The 20,138-nt window shown below is 41.1% G+C and overlaps 1 protein-coding gene across 1 annotated transcript; it reads left to right on the forward strand.

The window, feature by feature from the left end:
- Positions 1–947: 947 nt before the first annotated feature.
- LOC126408410 (high-affinity choline transporter 1-like) lies at positions 948–18,444 on the forward strand. Its single transcript, XM_050073942.1, has 9 exons — positions 948–1,156; positions 6,207–6,396; positions 6,527–6,640; positions 10,473–10,628; positions 12,309–12,457; positions 12,672–12,818; positions 16,326–16,479; positions 16,873–17,090; positions 17,180–18,444. The coding sequence occupies exons 2-9, from the start codon at positions 6,213–6,215 to the stop codon at positions 17,693–17,695; spliced, it is 1,638 nt and encodes a 545-aa protein (XP_049929899.1). The 5' UTR covers positions 948–1,156; positions 6,207–6,212; the 3' UTR covers positions 17,696–18,444.
- The last annotated feature ends 1,694 nt before the right edge of the window (positions 18,445–20,138 follow it).

Genomic DNA, 20,138 nt, shown 5'->3' on the forward strand with positions numbered 1-20,138 from the left:
AGGTTATATGATACACATCGGCCTGCCAAGCCACCGGGAGGTTCTGTAGAAAGAAGCATTTGATATGTTTCTCCACACAACACTTCCATTGTTTTAGTTGGAGAATAGCATAAGACACCGACTGTGATATTGGACAGTAGGACAAATTGGGTCAATTTCCCATGCATTTCAAACTTCCCCGGAAATACCTTTTTAAGAGATGGTGATGAGAAATGGGGACGAAGGAGCAATCAAGAAAAAAATAGTCCTCATCAGCTGATTTAATGCAGTACTTTGAAGATGTTAATCTACAAAGGATAGGATTCAAAGTGCCTCTACTTGTGCTACATTTACACACATGCTGTCTTATAACGTGAAAATATTCTAATATGTTGTGGTTTTGTAAGGCTGCTACTTCTCTTCTAACTCTTTACTTGGTGAAATGAAGCTAGTGTCTATGGCTTGATCACCAAAGTAAAGCAGAGAGGAAACACATTGCGCCTTCACCACAGAGCACATTTGACGTTTCCTGCTTTTGGTCTCACGGCTGTCTTGAACGTGGTCTTAGTCATGCTGTCATGGAGCGCATGTCAGATCGACCCTGGTTTCACAACTCTTATCTATGCAGGTAGTTGTCATCTCTCTGGCATCATGATCCTGCATCCAAGTAAACATAATAAATAATTTATGTTAACGTCTAAGGTTTAAACGTGACACGATTTCCACGTGATGTCGGGGACCACGTGTGACTTCTCCCGGATTGATATATGTAGATCTACGCATCCTCTACCGTAGATAACGCTGCGATTTATGAGAGGCTCGCATCCAGGGTGCGTTCAAGGAAAATCGTTCAAACAAGTGAAGGTTTGCAACTACTGGAGAACCAGCTGTGTGCGCAGCGTTTCACGACGGAATATTTTGTGACCTTTACACTGGGCTGGGTGTAATCAATGAATGAGGGTATTTAAGTGCGGACGCACAGCCGCGCTATCTGCCGTTTTCCAACCGCACATCCAACACGCCGACTGACAACGTCTTTGTGCGTCTCGCAGGGCTGAACGCGACCCCCAGGTGTCACGTTTCAGAGGGAGACAACAATAGAGGAGAAGTCACCGGCCGAACCGCACTCCAGGCAGCAGATGCGCGGCAGGAAGGACATCAGCTCCACAGAGAAAAGGTAACAATGCCACCACATGGAAACACAACAATGGCACAATTAAAAACCATGTTTCATTCATTTGGTTACTGTAGCTCCTTATAAAAGAACGCACCATTGTCATTGTGTAACCAAAATGAGCCGGGTTATTTAACTCATTTGGATATGGATGTGTTAATATTTTCCTTTATATCCTCATATGCGGGTTATGATTGCTGCAATTATGTATTTTAACCGTAAATGGTGAGCTAGCTAAATGTGGAATAGCGGGGGGCAAGTCTACAGCTGCATCTTCATTTCAACCTGACACACAGAATACAGCGCACACATATGCGAACATGAGATGGTAACACTCATATTCAATATATTGATAACCATATTGATAATAATCTAGCGCTGTGTCGTTACTGTACTGGAGATATGCGTCTCTCCTCAGCGCCTGGCCTGTCCTCTAATCGGTCATGTAATACATTAACGTTTTTCATGAGAGAAACACGCGATTTGACCCGGGACACATATGTAATATTCTGCACAACATCCATGTATGGTTGTGATGGTTATAAATCCAGATGATGGCGATATTACCAGTGAGGGCTTTCCCAGGGTTTGTGGTTGCTTCAGGCTGATTTTAAAGGTGTTTGAAACGTCCATTTGTCCGTGTTACCAGAGAGGATATTTCAAGATGTGCCCTGTCTATGCATGTTGAGGGAAAACTGGGCTCTCACACAGAAATATTGTGCCTTTTTAAAACCATGTTGTATTTATTAAACAGCAGTAATTTAACTGTAAAATTTGACATGGCAGATGTTACATGTAAAACACATGACTGTCTTGTAAAATATGATGTATGGTTGTATGAAACATCTTCAAATAGGGGAAACAGCGCCACCTCTGGTAACAAGGGACGATTCTTTTCTGCATAATGAGTAAGGGCACAACCTAACATATTTTAGTTTGGGATTAATGTTATTAAAACTGTTTGAGATTAATTTTTTTTTTTTTATATTATGCTGACAACATGCATGATATTTCCCAGCGGCAACATGTACAGATTTAAAAGAGTGGCTGCAGGGATGGAAATGCCACTAGAGATGCCCCATTTTTGTGCATCATCCTGCACATGCTGAAATCATATCCAAATCATTTTTTTCATGTTACAGTAAGTGTAGGGTAGAGCGGGGCACAACCTAACACAACCTAATTATTAAAACTGTTTGAGATGATTTTTTTTGTATTTTTTTTACATGCACATCTGTGCTACAAATAAACAGTTGTTTTTTCTAGTACTTACCTTTCCTCTACAGTTGCACTGAGAAGTGGTGGAAGTGAAATGTTACAACGTATCCCATGGGTGGGGTTTATTGTAATGGGCAGAGGGTGAGCTGTGACACTTGCTGGAAAAGTCTGTTTAACACAATTAATTCAATACAATTCTATCTACACTATATGGACATAAGTAAAAAAGTATTTTGCCACACACAGTTGGTTCAATCAGACCCACAGGTGTATAAAATCAAGCACCTAGCCATGCAGTCTCCATTTGCAAACATCTGTAATACAAAATGGGTCGTTCTGAGGAGCTCAGTGACTTCAAGCGCACTGGTACTGTGATAGGAGGTCGCCTTCGCAATAAGATGGTTCGTGAAATTTCATCCCTGCAGGATATTCCACAGTCAACTGTAAGTGATATTATTAGAAAGTGGAAGTGTTTAGGAACAACAGCAACTCAGCTACGAAGCGGAAGACCACATAATCATTATCGCCGACTCTTGGATTTTTGTACTTATTTGCATGCCTAGTTATTTAAGTTTTTTAAGTCTAATTTTGAAATCTTTAATCTGACTCTTTTTCCTTGACTGCTGTAACACTGGAATTTCTCAATCATGGGATCAATAAAGGGGTATCTTATCTCTTATCTTATAAAATCACAGAGCGGGGTCAATGACCACTAAGGCGCATGGTGCGTAATAATCGCTGATTCCATGGCTGAAGAATTCCGAGTTTCCACTGGCATTAATGTAAGCACAAAAACTGTGCAGCGGGAGCTTCATGGAATGGGTTTCCATGGCCGAGAAGCTGCATGCAAGCCTCACATCACCAAGTTCAATGCCAGGCGTCGGATGGAGTGGTGCAAAGCACACAGACGCTGGACTGTGGAGCAGTGGAAATGTGTTCTGTGGAGGGACAAATCACGCTTCTCTGTTTGGCAGTCAGATGGGCGAGTCTGGGTTTGGCAGATGCTGGGAGAACATTACCTGCCTGACTGCGCTGAGCCAACTGTAAAGTTTGGTGGAGGAGGGATATTGGTATGTGGCTGTTTTTCAAGGTTTGGGTTAGGCCCTATTCTCCAGCGAAGGACAACCTTAGTACTTCAGCATACCAAGACATTTTGGACAATGCTATGCTTCCAACTTTGGGGCAACAGTTTGGGGAAGGCCCTTTTCTATTCGAACATGATTATGCCCCAGTGCACAAAGCAAGGACTATAAAGACATGGATTGATGAGTTCGGTGTGGAAGAACTTGACTGGCCTGCACAGAGCCCTGACCTCCAACCCATCAAGCACCTTTGGGATGAACTGGAACAGAGATTGCGAGCCAGGCCTTCTTGCCAACATCAGTGCCTGACCTCATAAATGCTCTACAGAATGAATGGGCACAAATTCCCACAGAAACAAAATCTTGTGGAAAGCCTGCCAAGAAGCGTGGAAGCTGTTATAGCTGCAAAAGGGGGACCAGCTCCATATTAAACTTTATTTGTTTGAATACAATGTCAGTACAGTCCTTGTTGGTATAATAGTCAGACTTCCGAATACTTGTGTCCTTATAGTGTATATACTATAAGTCTCCACCTACATCAGGGGAAGGATAGGTATCCGTACAGGTATCCATCCAGCTGTTAGTCTATCATCCATGTTCAGTGGTTGGACTGATAGATGTACACGGAATGGGTAACCAAGGTCTACATTTCAAAATATGAGTGTTGAATGTATGATTATTGACAAGACTGAAACTGTGTGTCATTACCTGACAAATTAAAAACACAAAGTATATCTCATTTAATTAAGGACATTAGTTCAAACTGAACATAAGTTTGAAGTGAAAAAATAGAGAAAATGCGCTATAGGAGGCTTAGTTGTAACACCACGTTACAAGTAGTATCAAGTATCAAGCCTAGCTTACACTTGCTGGAAGTTGGTTACATATCTCAAAATGGTGCTATGTTGTAGGCAACAAGACAGTTGCTAAGATGATATATAGTTGGATTTGGTGACTTGCATAGACAGCTCAGTAATCGGAAAACGAGTATGACAAAGAAATTTAATTATGCCGGCTGAAAACACTCTTTGTTACTGAACTCTGCTATGTCCAATCTCTGTGGAATTTTGCGGGCTATTGTTTGGTGGTATTGTGGCTGGAAGAAGGAAAGGATCGACCCTGTGTATCCACATAAGAATTCCATGTTACAGTTTACCCTGCATTAGGTTGTGCCCCGTGCTCCCTACTTTTTGTTGGTGATGCATCACTATTTGATCGTAAATAAGTGAACGCAGGACTTTTTACTTGTATTGGAGTATGTTTACATTGTAGTATTGCTGTTTTACCTCAGTGAAGAATCTGAAGTTTTAAAACTGCTCATTTAGTCCACTGCTGTGAAATCAGTTTTTAGAAAATATAGCTGTTTAAGTGAGATTTACTAAGGAAGATTCCTATTGATTCAGCTACAACACAAGATCTGTGAAGTATAACAAGCCTTTAGAGCACATATTACAATGATCAGCCATTAACAACAGCAATAACATCACGCAGTTACAGCAATTACAGTATATCACATAGTTTCTGATTATCTGATTCTATAAATTTATATTGCCATTAACAAACCTCAAATCATAAAATGCATTACTGACTAACTTAACTTATTTATTAAACTGTGTGTTATACAATGTGAATTAAAGACCTAACTATCTTTTGCTTCCCACAGTTACCTGCTCAACTATATTTTTTACAAGCTGTATTTAACTGGAGTAGCTCTTTAAAGGGAATTTTTATAGGAAAACTAGCAGTAAACTCAAACCAAATTAACTGTGCCTACAGTTAGTGCTAGATTACATAGCTCTTTTGAGGAAGCTGCCAATGAATTTACTGGGAAATTATGGACCCTTAATTACAGTAAAGCATTTAAAATAAGTCTGTTTCCCAACATGAACATGTTGGGAAACAGACTTAAGTAATAATAGTAAGAAAATAACTCTGGTGGAAAGAGACTGAAACCTAATGGAAAAATACTGGATCAAATTTCCTGGAAAATTACAGAAGACATGACATCAGGGTCCTTGTAGCCTGGCCCTGTACGCTTGTTATTCATGTGAAACTTCGCTGGGTGATACCTCCCTTTTAATCAGCTATTTGTTTCTTGTGGGCTTAGACAATTTTGTCCCCCCCTTGTGAACCTTTTTGAGGTTTTACAGCCTCTTTCCGTCAGGATTACTTCCAGAAGTTAAGTGCTCATTCAGTAAATGCCATGGCTCTGTATCAATTTCAAGTAGGATCCTCTCAGGTGAGCTCCTGTACACGTGGACTGAAAACTGGTCACAGCTCTCTTATGCAAGTCTTGTCATTCGATAGCTACTCTATAATGATGGGCTTGCATACTTCCTTATGTAAGTAGTGCCAAATTTAGTCCAAAGTGGGGTGAAGTTTGCTGACCTTGGCACATTAGTGGAGGTTATGTAGTAAATAATTGTACTATAATATTATACTATATTACGACTATATTGTATGTGTACTTTATATAGGATTGGATGAGTGGGGGAGGTGCCTTTTCACACAGTCCATCAAGGTCAAATTGAAACTTGGTTTGCTGAAAAGGGCGTATTGTTTTTTTTTTTTTTCCAGTGGTGCTTCTTTGAAATGGCAAGACACAATACTAAGTCTTGTAGCACAGCCCCACATTTTTGACTGCAGTTAAACGAATGGCAACAGCATCTGTTGCTTTGTATGCTTTAGTGTAGTTTTTGTGTTTTATATGTTATATGTCGGTGTAACTGATAGTCTGTGCGTTGTGTAACTAGACAATCATGGCAGTGAACGTTCCTGGACTGGTGGCCGTGGTGGTTTTCTATATTGTCATCCTGGTCATTGGAATCTGGGCATCTCGGAAATCCAAGAAGGTGGAGAAGACATGTGCTGGCACTAAGAGCGAAGTTACCATCATCGGTGGGCGCAACATCAGTGTCCTGGTGGGAGTTTTCACCATGACAGGTATTATTTTTCTGCTTGTCATTTCGAAGTACTTTATGTACCACACATTGAGTTTGCGCAGTTATTTTGCTCTATGCTCATTTCACTGTGCTTTGTTGCTGCATTCTTCACTTATTTGCTTTGCTTTCAGCAACATGGGTTGGTGGAGGTTACATTATGGGAACTGCTGAGGCTGTTTACTCTCCTTCTCAAGGTCTCATCTGGGCTATTGGACCTCCTGCATATCTTATCAATTTTCTTCTTGGTGAGTAGCTGAAAAAAATGAAGCTTCTGTTTGATAACACACAGCACGGGAGGAGGTGATGGTGACAAACTCAACAAGATGAAAATACCGCTCCAGAATATTATCTGACATTTTAACATGGTTTTGCTCTTGTTTTGGGGAAGTAGTTGCACCCTGGTTGTATTTTTGGCCTTGCATACTCAAGTATCACAGGATGTGGAACTTCATGTGTGTGTGTACTTGTGTTTATGTGTTGTATCTGTTACTGATACTCTTCAACAACAGTTTAGTCATTACGACACCAAAAGTCACGCAGAAACAATTTACATGGCATGGCTTCTGAGAAATGAATGTGACTTGCATGTAGCTGATGGGGTCTAAACATTGCAGGCCATATTCAGGATTGAACTATAAATATGTAATAATAATTTAATAATTTAAGTGTACATAACAACTGTACACAGTGCTAATCAGACCATGGACTCATCCAAGGATTGATGCTCCACTCACAAACAAACACTTTTAACAGACATATATCAATCTTTCTGACTTAGTACTTAGTAGAAGAGAAGCAGTATTTCACCTCATTCATACACCTTCTTATCTTTGTTTAGCATTGTTGTGGGCTTTAACCGATTCCATCATGCATTGTACTAGACGCAGGGTGGACCCAAAAATACATGTCTGAGACACAGGCAATCCAATTAAAGCTGAACTGGATGTCTATGAAGCAAAGAAGTAATAATCCATGACAGTCTTTTCATTGTTCAAGAAGGAAAATGCAGATTTTTTTTTCACCCGTTGTTGCACCTAAATACACCTCCAAGTTTTATGTCAAGGGATGAACCTGATAACCTTTTTTGATTAAACAGGCTGAGACATTTTCACTTGCTGACAAAAGCCCCATTTATACAGCCTCTTCAATGTGGGAATGTAATGCAGTTATTTCACCTCGTCATTCTGTATAAGACGTACATTGTTCTTCCGCCTTTAAGCCAGCAGCAGGGGTAGCAGAGCCGCGTGAGTCCAAGACAAATTTCCCTACGGGGACAATAAAGTATATCGTATCGCATCATTGTCAGTAAAAAATGAAACTAAACACGGACCCTGATGTGTTACACCTTAGGAATGCCAGCACGCTATCTAAAATCACACACTGGGGCAGCATTATACCGGTGTCTTATTCAGTGTAAAAAATATAAGTCGTGTATTGGTGCAGCTTCTTCATGGCAATATTGCAGAATCTGTGTTTAAAAAGGGCTAAAGTAAGGGAAAGGACCGGGTCAATTAACCTCTACACTGCAGAAAAATCTATTTCATACTTAAAAGCATTAACATAATAACCAACATGGCTAATGATTAATCCACACATGTATTGTGCCAAAGTGTTTTCTTGAATTACCTTGACAACATCATGACAGAGAATAAAGCAATGATGACTTGAGGTCAACATCCATATGTTGGTCTGAAGACAGCATTATTTGAAGTCAACAACTTTTTAACTAGCATGCTAGCTAGCTAGTTAATGCACTCTACTTATAAATTGCTTGATAATTTAAGTTCTTCCCCCACTGCTCATTTAAAGGGTCCATGTCATTGGTCCGACAGCCCATTGGTCCGACATCCCATTAGTCCGACGTCCCCTTGTTCCGATATGTGATTATACTAGGCTATACTGTATTTGTGCACCATAGAGGATCAGCAGACGCAACAAAAGTAGGCTACTGGTCGAGATACAAGTGTCATAGAGAGAGAAGAGAGTGAAACACCATAACCTCCTGTTATTAACTCTGGGGTTGGGGTTGTGTGGGGAGCTCTCCGCGGTGCTGAACAGCTCCCGGCGGGCGTATTTCTGCCTTGATGATGCGCCGCGACCAGCTCTGGGTTAGCTGGGAAAGGCTTGAGGCGAAGCAGGCTCACGGCTTATGTGTTTGCCACTTTCTTTTTCGTTTTAACCCACACCATGATCTTTTCCTAACCCTAACCAAGTGGTTTTTGTGCCTAAACCTAACCAGACCTTAACCACAGGGCATCATGATGATTTCGGAACAACGGGACTTCAGAACAATGGGTTTAACATGGTCGGACCAATGGGCTGTCGGACCAATGGGCTGTCGGACCAATGGGCAGTTCACCATTTAAAAAGACCACCACAAAAAGTGTACTACTTTCTGTCACTGGGCACAATCTTGGAAAAAAAACTTAAGGCCACAGTTGGCTGGCTAGTGCGCTATTGCTAGCATGCAAATGTTAGCATGCTATCGCACTACATCTAGCTCATTAACTCTGGCAGCTAGAAACAAACATGTATGACTCATGTCCCTTTGACAGTCCAAACAAAGGACACATTTTCTTGTAGTGGCCTTTCTAAATTGAGCAGGAATGAAATTTAACATACTGTATTCTGTTATGATCAAGGAGTTAATACTAAGCAGCTAGCGCCCTAGCTTGCTAACTGTTAGCTCACCTTTGCGAGCTAATGTGAGCTTATTTCCATGGTGGCAAAATACTAACAGTTAATCTTAAAAGCAAATTTAAATGGCTGCAGTAGTGCACAGCGGAAGGTCACTGGCAGCAGGGCGCTCTTTGATGACATCAGAAACGTTGATTGGCTGAGACAGTCCCAGGGCTATCATACAAAATGTTGTTCTCAGGACAACAACTACTTGGCAGAATTAGGAATGTGCCCCTATATTGTCAGTATTAGCATTGTAAAACAGGGAAATGCCATGATGATGCATGCACAAGAGATTACACTTGTTTTGGTAAGCTGCAGAAACTACAGAGCAGCACATACTAGAACATGATAAATGGCAGACACAGATGTTGATTTGTACTTCCCAGAGGAGGACACATATTGTACTTTAAGATACTCATATGGTGCCAACAGCCCAAATGCACATGTCCAGCAGATTATGCAACATTGTTTTTTTCCATCAAGGCTCTCTCGTACACCCCACAGCAGATTGTTGGTCTGTCTGGTCAGACATTCACACGTACATATTCACACCAACAGATAATTTTTATATTTTCCACCTCAACTAACCTGCTTGTTAGTGACTGTGGGAGGACCCCAACACCCCACCCCCCTGTAAACAGGCATTTCCATCTGATCAGATCCAAACTTATGACTCTCTTGCTGTGAAGTGATAATAAAACTACACTGAGCCACTGTGTTGGCCATGCTGACTTAAACAAGAGAAGGGATTTTACAATATTTCTGCCTATAACTGATTGGCAAAGGAACATTTTTTAAATATTTTATATGTAGGCTACTTAATAAAAAATGTATAGACTCATAAAAAAATAAGTTTGTATTTATCTGCAGAGACTACCCTCTGCTGGTATTTTCCTATTTTCGTCTTAGATTGCTGTGTTTGGGACATTCCTGGGCACAGTGCGCAGTTGAGGTCTGGATTTTATAAAAAGGTAGTGACCAGTTGCCAGGCCATGCATCCAAAAGGAAGCTAGGAAAATCATGGACACATTACCAAAAAACATCAAATGGACAAAGCTCTTTTCAAAACAAGAATAAATCTAAATGTACCTTTGCTGGCGAAACTGTTCACAAACAGTAACTGACAAAGCCTGTATAGTAGACCTTTAAACAAGGGCTATGACTGACTTGACGATTGCTTTCATCATCACTTACTAAGTTGGTCGCTACTAATTATAATCTCAATTAATCATTTGGAAGTAGTGATAAAGTAAAGAGTTTCCAGAGGCCATGGGGACATCTTAAAATATCTTGTTTTGTCTGACCAATAGAAAACGTTCGAATATTTTAATGACAAAAATGCATTTCAGTTTATTTTTCTCATTAACAGTTGTTTTCTTTGTATACTCTCTAAAGGGGGATTATTTTTTGCAAAACCTATGAGGTCAAAGCGCTACGTGACCATGTTGGACCCGTTTGAGCATCGCTATGGCAGCATGTTCACTGCAACCCTACTGATTCCCGCTTTGGTCAGTGATATTTTGTGGGTTGCCTGCATCCTTGCTGCTCTGGGTAAGTAACACTTTGTGCAATCTTAAACAAATTTTTTGAAGTGGCATTGAATGGGGAATTTTTCCATAGTGAGTGCATTACATAAAGTAGATGTCTGTAGTAGTAGTAGCATGCCCCAGTTTGGAGAAGCGGCTGAAGTGCTGACACGAAAGCTACTGCTGTAGACAAGGGCCACAGTGAGTTATTTTAGCCTGCTAAAAAAGCCCTACATTAAAAAAAACAGTCAACAACAGTTCAGTTGTATGCTATATTGAGAGCAGTTTCACAGCTTCACCTTTCTGTCAGACAGCCTGTTCTCATGGGGTCTGATGGGGTTAAGGACTTAAACTCCTCCTGTCAAAGTCACCAGACTCCACTGAGAAAAACAGCTACTTTAGCTTGCTGAACAAGGGAGCCTCTGGTCTACTGCTGCTTCTGTCGGTTAGCGAGTTTCTGTCAGTGTGTGACTATATTGAATCCAAACTAACCCTTTAAACACCCAACAAACTCACACAATAATACAAACAAAAAATAATGGAGGCAGCAGTGGAGGGCAGTTCTTGTGTTCAGTAATGTTAAATCACTGTTGGAGTCTGGCTTTGAAATAAGCAATATAACGGCTTCAGGTGCTGTCAGAAGTCTCAGTGTGATGATAAGGTAAAACAGATATACAGACGGTAAGGTAGAAGATTGTCAATATAGTGTACACTTAAACTGATACTCTTTATCTATTGTGTTAGGCTAGACTTTTTAAGGCCCTGGTCACACATAAAGCATTTTAGCAACTGGAGGCACCTTTTTGTAATTATTTTAAATCAGAATTAAGCTTTTTGTTTGCTGTTTTTGCATTGCACCTTGTGTTTCTGTGCACTAGGCGCCCAGTTGAAAAAACTTGAAAAACGCCTCACGTAACCTCTTCTTTCATTATCTCTTTTCCCATTGTCCAATCAGATGATTTGAGAGGCGGGCCTTCTGTGGTGGTCACGACAACAAGCTTACGGTTGATAAAAAAATGGAGAAAAAACTGGTAGTGGTTGCTGGATACCCAGAGCTATACGGCTTGGTGATAGACAGCAGGTTGTCAAACTGCCCCTGAGTCATCCTAAAATATGCCTGGAAACAGCCATCATCGAGGAGAAGCTCCTGGACCGACTGGTGGTACTCCCCATGATCCACCCTCTTTTTTAGGGTCTCATGTACCCACACAGATCTCCGTTTCCCTGTGCCCAACAAACTATTTACTGACAGCTTCTCACCCTCAACCAGAGCTAGAGCAAGTACCCTCTGCCTGTCCATTTAGGAACTAGATACCAATTACTGGACTAGAATGATTATACAGGAATGTTAGTGTAAGGACATGATAAGATAGTTGCCTGGCAACAATAAAAAGGCGCAGCGAGCATTTTTTTTTTTTCTTTAACTATTTGCATTCAATTAAAAAAAAAAAAAAAAAAGGCAGTGCGGTGTGCAACCTGCAGAATAATTTCTGTGTGATTCCAAGTCAGACTCCAGCCTTTTCAGAAACGGAGAGCGTGCCGACTGACATCTACTGTATGTAATACACTGACTATGGATAAGTACCTCGTACAGTCCCACTTCAAAAGATCCAAACTATCCCTTTAATGCTACGATTCTCCCATAATCCATCACATTGCGTTTTTGTTTTCCACTTCTGATGTAATGCTTTTGTTTTATTTCCAGGAGGAACGATGAGCATAATTCTCGGGCTTTCGTCTGCTCTCTCCATCATTATCTCGGCAGCTGTCTCCATCATCTACACATTATTAGGGGGCCTCTACTCTGTGGCATATACCGATATCATCCAGCTTTCCTTCATCTTTGTCAGCCTGGTGAGAAACACAGGGATTTCAATAAAATAGCAAGTGACAGAAATGACGAAGGGAGCGGGGGGAGGATGGAGGGAAGGCGACAGAAATAATGGGACTTAAATGAGACAGATAAATATGTTCACAATGAAGTATGTTTAAAAAAAAAAAAAGTAAATTATTGCGTGCTTAACTTGTTCTCAGTTTTGATATAACGGCTGTTTTTTTTCTGTTTCAGTGGCTCTGTATTCCTTTTTTGGTACTCAGTCCTGCAGTAACCGACTTGTCACATATAGTCCACCTCAACCAAACGAATGGAAACTCATGGATCGGGGAGTTGAAGCTGGCAGATGCAGGGAAATGGGTGGATGAGATGCTGCTATTGGTTAGATTTTAATCTTTATTTTGTGTCACTGTGTGTGTAGTAGAGTCAGGGAATTGAAATACCACCTCTTTAGCTGAGTCATTGCACACATGGAATCACCACAGAATGTACTATAGGACTAGTATAGACTTCTTATACATCCGGGCACACCATTAATTCATCATTGGAGCTTTTCAGTCATGGAAAAATCCAGACTGAATTTACCAAAATGTCTCAGAAAATCAGTGTTGTCTGTTAAAGTTATTAATGTGAACATATAGTCCTACATAGAAATGACACTCTGACCATAGGTATATAAATTACTATATACATTTATTATATAAATTACTTACTGAGTGTTGCACTGAATTCATGAATAAAACTTTTTTCCAGCATGCCTCAGGTGAACAAAGAATTCAAAAACAGAAAATTCTTGATGAATTGAAGTCACTGGGGTCTGCTTTTAAACAACAACACAATATTATCAAAACATCTGTCACACAACTCATGCAGTATATTTCAGGCCTCATTTATCTAGCTGTGTGCTCAGTACCTCTCAAACACAGCCCTGTCCAACGAACCAAAACCCAAAAGTGACTAAAACTTATCTATACTCTCTTTAAAGCCAGACTCCATTGACAAAACAGTATTTTTACCTCACTGAACATAGGATTAACTGGTCTACCACTGCCTCGGTTAGTTAGTTTCCTCGTGTTTTAGTGTCACACAATAACACAAACTACTTATCAAAGCAGCAGAAGACCAGCGGCTCCCGTGTTCAGCAAGGTAAAATTATTGTTTTCGTCAAGCGGAGTTTAGCTTTGAAGAGAGCATTGAGGAGTGTCACTTTTAGTGTGGTCCCCTGTCAGAAAAGGCTATCTGTTTGGGAAGCACTGAGCATACGACTGTGGAAAAAAGTACCACCTGCACACTCACTCCATGTCATGCAAGTTTAATGAAGACAATGGGTGTTTCTCCTCCCAAGGAAGGATCCTGCAGAGGCAAGGCAAGAGTCCTCCCTATCATTCAGTGAACACATTGGAACAGATTAACGAGTGTCCTCAGGTGATCGTCATTAACTCTCAGCAGACTGAGGAGATTTCAGTTACTGTGATCATTTTAACACTCTAATGTTGTTGGACAGTTTTAAACACATGTATCAGTATTGTCTGAATCATGTGACTTAGATATAAGAATATATTTCTGGATCATTTATATGAGTAAGTGGAGTAATGAAATAAAGACAACGGCTAAAAAAGTTCTAAATGATCATTAACAGTATGAACACAGACTCACACACAGAATCACTCTGTCATTTCACAGTGATCCATATTTTCTGTGTGTGTGACCACACTCTGCTATAATCAAATGAACAGATCTGATCTGATGAGCCGTGCTGCTCAGTAATCCTCTGAAATATGTTCACCTCAAAACAACTGAGTGATGCTTTGACCTGCAGGATATTCCGATGTCTTTACTCTGGCCGTTCTCACCGTGATTCCCCTGAAAAATACACCTATTGAAACTGACAGAATGAGAGCAGTTATCATGTGGTTATCATGTGAATAGTGGGGGGAGGAGGGGAGGAGGGGAGGTGGACACTTAGCGCTCCATCGCTGCTCTGAATGATTCATCTAAAAACTTGTTTTATCTTAATCATATTATTTCAGAAAATCTCATTATGTGGCAGTGGACACATTGGAAAGTGTAAATTATGAGGTTTCTGTCAATATTTTTTTCACGCTTGTATGATAAAAACTCTTGGAGACATTAATCCAAATAATCCCCGCCCTCACTTCCAGCAAATCATGTCCTGTGCAAAGTATTGTGGGGATTTTATACCCGCAGAGGATCCACACATGCATCCTTTGAATTTCTCTGAAAGAAGGACTCAGTCCTTGAAACTCTGAAGGATCCTTGACATTGGAATAGTCCTTCGGCGGGGGTAGATGTAGTAGCGTCCTTCAAATTCGGCTGTTTGAGGATCCTTCCTTGACTTTGAGAAACACCTAATGTTTCAGTCCTACTTGGATCTTAAAGTGATAGTTCACCCAAAAATGACAATTCACTCACTTTCTACTCACCCCTGTGCTGATGTGACAATGGGTGAGGATCTCCAGTTCACAAAACATTCCCAGAAATTGAAGTGAACGGTGACCAGTTTTAAAATGTAAAACAAGAACACAACCCCCCCCACAAAATGTCTCCATACTGCTCATATGGTGTAATCCTAGTGTCCATAAACTGTGACGTGCAAATTTGACCCGAAAGGACGCCATTTACACCATGTTTTTAGCCTAAATGTCAACTGTAGCCTCTTAGTCTGGAGCTGCATGCACATACACATGCGTCGGCACAATGGTAATTTCTCCCGTTTCTAATAAGACCAAGTTTCTCATCAATTTTCAATTTTTATAATTGAGAGTTGGGTCTTAATCGGTCTGTTCCTAATAAATGGGATAAGACAACTATCGTTCAACTTCTTTGATGTCATTTTCACAATTTAGAATGCAAATTGCACCACCTTTATCAGCAGACATTTTGTAGTTCTAACAAATCTTCATGTTCCTTTCCACTGCACGATGGTACTGTGGTTAGCATTGTCGCCTCACAGCTAGAGGGTTCCTGGTTTGAACCTGCGGTGCGGAGCCTGCATGTTCTCTTCGTGTCAGTGTGGATTTTCTCCGGGTGCTCCAGCTTCCTCCCACAGTCCAAAGACATGCAGGTTAATTGGTGACTCTAAATTGTCCGTAGGTGTGAATGTGAGTGAATGGTTGTCTGTCTCTATGTGTCAGCCCTAGTCTTGCAACCTGTCCAGGGTGTATACTCTCTTCTTTTATTCAAGATAAATATACCCATGATAACCTTTTCCACAAGTCTACAGTAGGTGTCAGTAGAAGCATTTCTAAATCTAGGGGGCAAAAGATAGATATAGCTTAAATAACCTGGAAACCCTGATAGGAAAATTGTTTTGCTCTGAGTGGGGCAAAGAGCTAGTAGAGTTTGCACTGATAACATTAGATTCGGTATGCCACAAGTATTTAATGGGTTCCCATTATACACCTTACTGCAGGAAAAAAAACTCAATCTCAGATTATAAAAGAATTTCTCAAAATATACTGACTTTTCAAACGCTGTCTTCATTAAACCTGTGTGCAGGCGTTACTTTTTTCCTCTTGTAAGCTGTCTTTTGTTAGCCTTGCATCTACGTGATGTGCATATCATTATTCACTCTCAAATGTCCGTTACATCAATTCACCCAGAATCTTCTCAATTTTTGGATTATTCCTTCACTGGAGGCATCGAGAAAAAAGTTTTCTACACCAATTCAGTGTAACATGGTGAACAATTGCTACACAAATAGTCATTTTGGGGGGTGAAGTATTTCTCTAACAGGCCTTTCACAGCAGATGTTTTGTCTCGTCATGGTAGGAAAAGCAGTGAGAACACTTAATATAGAGAATTGAAGTTTACAATCATCTGTCTGTCTTTTTGTGTGTTTTCTTTGCATGTATGTGTATGCTGTAGGCTTTAGGGGGGCTGGCCTATCAAGCTCTGTACCAGAGGATCCTCTCCGCAGCCTCGTCTGCTCAGGCCCAGGTCACCTGCTTTGTTGCTGCCGTGACAGCTTTTGTTATGGGAATCCCCTCTGTGGTGATCGGAGCAGTGGCTGCCTCTGCAGGTACACATGAATGTAAACACTCAGCTGTGCACATACAGTACACACACACAGACACACACACACCAGGCGTTTGTGTATTTTCAAATGCATGTACTCATGTTCTAACAATTAGGATCCACCACCATGCACGTGTATGTGTGTGTGTGGAAAAACTTCCTGGTAATGGTCAGCAAACCTTACTAACTATGGTACGACATTAGCCTGCATTCAAACATTTTGCTTCCTCCCTAGTGCTTTTTTATTTATTTATTTATTTATTTTCTTTATTTTTTGATGCCATCACCATAACTTTAAAAGCTTCTTCCCCTCCCATTATTCTTTTCCTCTCGACCCTGACTGTCTCTTTCTCTACCTCTATGTCTCCTCCTCTCTCTTCCTCTCCTTTTCTCTAAGACTGGAACCAGACAGCGTATGGTCTACCCCCTCCTTTTGAACGAGGGGAGGCAGGGAAGATCCTGCCACTGGCTCTGCACTACCTCACACCCACCTGGTTGTCAGTGTTAGGCATTGGTTCTGTGGCGGCAGCAGTTATGTCCTCCATGGACTCTGTGCTGCTGTCCTCAGCATCCATGTTTACACAAAACATATACAAGACGACTTTCAGGAAGCAGGTGTGTGTGTGAGTGTGTTGTGTGTGTTTGGTTCAGCATGAAGCAAAGTAACTCAATTTTTATCGTCCCTTTTCTCTTCCTTCTCGCAGGCCTCGCAGCGGGAGCTGCAGTGGGTGATCCGGGTTAGCGTGCTGGTGGTGGGCCTGGCAGGAACAGGCCTGGCCTTTGGTGATGACAGCGTGTTCAGTCTCTGGCTGATAAGCGGGGACCTCCTCTACTGCGTGGTCCTCCCACAGCTCGTCTGCGTACTGCACTCCGCCAGTGCTAATACCTACGGGGCCATCAGTGGCTATATTCTGGGACTGCTGCTGCGCGGGGCGAGCGGGGAGCCGGTGCTTGGGATCCCTCCTTTTATTCTGTACCCCGGCTGGACGGAGGTGGACGGAGTTATCACGCAGTACTTTCCCTTCAGGACTGTTGCCATGCTTTCCTCTGTGATATGTATTATTTCAGTGTCCTTGCTGGTGAACCTAGGCTTCTGTCACCAAGTAATTCCTCAGTCCTGGGATATACTGGGTGTGTTTGATGAGAAAAAAGAGGCAGAGGGGGAGGTAATACCTGTTCCTCAGGGGGAGAAGAACAGTATCCTTTCTACAAAATTATAGGCTTAACTTAAGTACAACCTCAGCCAAAGTATACCCGAACCTCTTTTTATGCAAATTCTTACCAACCTTCTTCTGCACAGACTATTTACGCACACTCTTACATGTACTGTATATTAAACACATTAATAGTGAATTATAGGCTTTATATGCACCAAACTTTGACCAGCAGTATGTGGGAAGGGATTCGGGGGAGGCAGAGTTTAGACGTGCTGGGTGCCTCTTTTTAACAGAACAGGATTAAAGACACATATTAAGACCTCAAGATTCTGACTTTAACATCAGAAGTCAAGTTTTTTCCACATCGTTCTAAACCTCATAAAAATGAACCTTTTTCCTAAATTGTCAGCCCCCGGCAACAAACATTTTCGTAGTTTCTTAATCTACTCCCCTCCGTTCAAACCTTTTCAGTAAATTAAGTTAAGCCCAGGTGGAGTTATTTTTCAATCGTGTGATCATTGTTGTACTTTCTAAGAAATTCCGCCTCTTTGCATTTATGAAGCACTGAGGGGACAAAGCAATGCTTTTAGAGATGCAATACTTGAGATGCTGAGGTTGAGGATACCTCCAAAACAAAAACAAAAAGTCCAGCAGGACTTGCCTGCTTGTGGAAATGTTTATTATGTTTTAAAGGGATCATCGCTGAAGGACCTTCAAGATATAGAACTGCTATTTTTTAGATGTTTTGTGATTGCAAGTGTTCATAAAAACAAAACCTCATAAGTTTGTTATCTTTGCATCTGATGAGATTTGTGTTTTCATTTGTGTGTGGGAATGTGTGTGTGTGTATGTGAGAGCACAAGCACAACCTACTTGCTCAAAACAAATGATTGTACATAGGGTAGAGTGCCACAACTTCTGCTACACCACCTTTAAATGACACTGCACTTTTTTTCCACGTACATCACTGAATGACACCATCTTAAAGCATTTGTCTGTGTTGCCCTCAGAGCAGGGGTGTCAAAAAATACAACCCAGGGGCCAAAACTGGCCCGCAAAAAGGTCCAATCCGGCCTACTGGATGACTTTACACACCTAATAGTGATGCACTTGTGAAGGCTGAGAGGTGCCAGGTTTCAGGAGCAAGTTAAGCAGTGAGTACATATTCATTCATTCATTTTCCGTAACCGCTTATCCTCTTGAGGGTCACGGGGGGCTGGAGCCTATCCCAGCTGGCACTGGGTGAGAGGCAAGTACACCCTGGACAGGTTGCCAGACTATCACAGGGCTGACACATAGAGACGGACAACCATTCACGCTCACATTCACACCTACGGCTAATTTAGAGTCACCAATTAACCTGCATGTCTTTGGACTGTGGGAGGAAGCCGGAGTACCCGGGTTCGAACTCAGGGTGGAGGGGGGCAATGGTTTTATTAGGGATCGAATTGGACTGTATGTGGCCCATGACCTTAAATGAGTTTGACACCCCTGCTTTAGAGGACTGATTTGACTTCTAATTCAACATCAGCTTCAAATACAGTTCAGTTGCAGTGTCCCTTTTGCAGCAGCAGGGGGCGACATCTAAACACTGAAAGGACCAAACCGGACTAAGTCTCATGAGATGGTGCTTCCCAAAATAAATCCTCAAAACAAATGCCGTTTGAAGTTACAGAAAAATAAGCCAGCTGGTTAAGTATTGTTCACCTGTGTTGGCACGTGTTGCATTTACGTCCATTTTGACATTAAAGTGAACTGTATTTTGTTTCATGCACCTGTTTAACAACAGCGTATGAGACTTGGCAACACACGCTCCCAGTTTGTTTACTTTGTAAAGCAGGTTTATGACATAACCCATCGTAAGCTTATTATTTTTTAATTTTAATCACATAAATTAAATCAATTTACGCACATTCGCTCCTTTTACGCGCAAACTCCATCTTTGCGCAAAGAAAGCTGTTTATCAGATTTAATAATTAAGCTCATAAAACTGTACATATCGGGTAAATTAAACATAAGTGTGAATGAAGTAGAGTAATAGGTTTTTTTCTGGTAATATGTAAAAGAAAAAATACAAGAAACGAACACATTTCAATAATTCTTTCAATAATCTTAAATGCTTTAATACCGTATTTACTGATATAGAGAGGGTCATGATTAGGGGTATTCACTTAGTGATTAGTTTCATTTAAATGCTGGAATGTTTATTCTTAATGCCCGGTTTTAAGTTTCATAATAAAGCGATAAAGGGAAATTACGCATTTAATATTCTGGTGAGTTTAAAATCAACGACACGCCTTTGCAGAATTACAATCAAAAATAGTCTTCTGAAACTTAAATATTAGTGATAATAAAACTAAATACCGGGTACTGTATTCCTCACTGTTTCCAGCTGCATGCCCTCTGACTTTTTGATTGACACCACAAACCTGCACTCAGGATCAAACGTGCCTCAGGATGAACACCGTCGACGCCCATCGCACACCGGTTTGTCATTGCTGCATGT

The sequence above is a fragment of the Epinephelus moara genome, chromosome 20 (genome assembly GCF_006386435.1).
Source record: "Epinephelus moara isolate mb chromosome 20, YSFRI_EMoa_1.0, whole genome shotgun sequence".
Classification (NCBI taxonomy): Eukaryota; Metazoa; Chordata; class Actinopteri; order Perciformes; family Serranidae; genus Epinephelus; species Epinephelus moara.

Bases quoted from the DNA above. Each gene is read 5' to 3' on its own strand.
- LOC126408410 (XM_050073942.1), top strand. From the start codon at position 6,213: ATGGCAGTGAACGTTCCTGGACTGGTGGCCGTGGTGGTTTTCTATATT. The intron at 6,641-10,472 runs GTGAGTAGCTGA...TACTCTCTAAAG, and splicing joins TCTTATCAATTTTCTTCTTG to GGGGATTATTTTTTGCAAAA. The intron at 12,819-16,325 runs GTTAGATTTTAA...TGTATGCTGTAG, and splicing joins TGGATGAGATGCTGCTATTG to GCTTTAGGGGGGCTGGCCTA.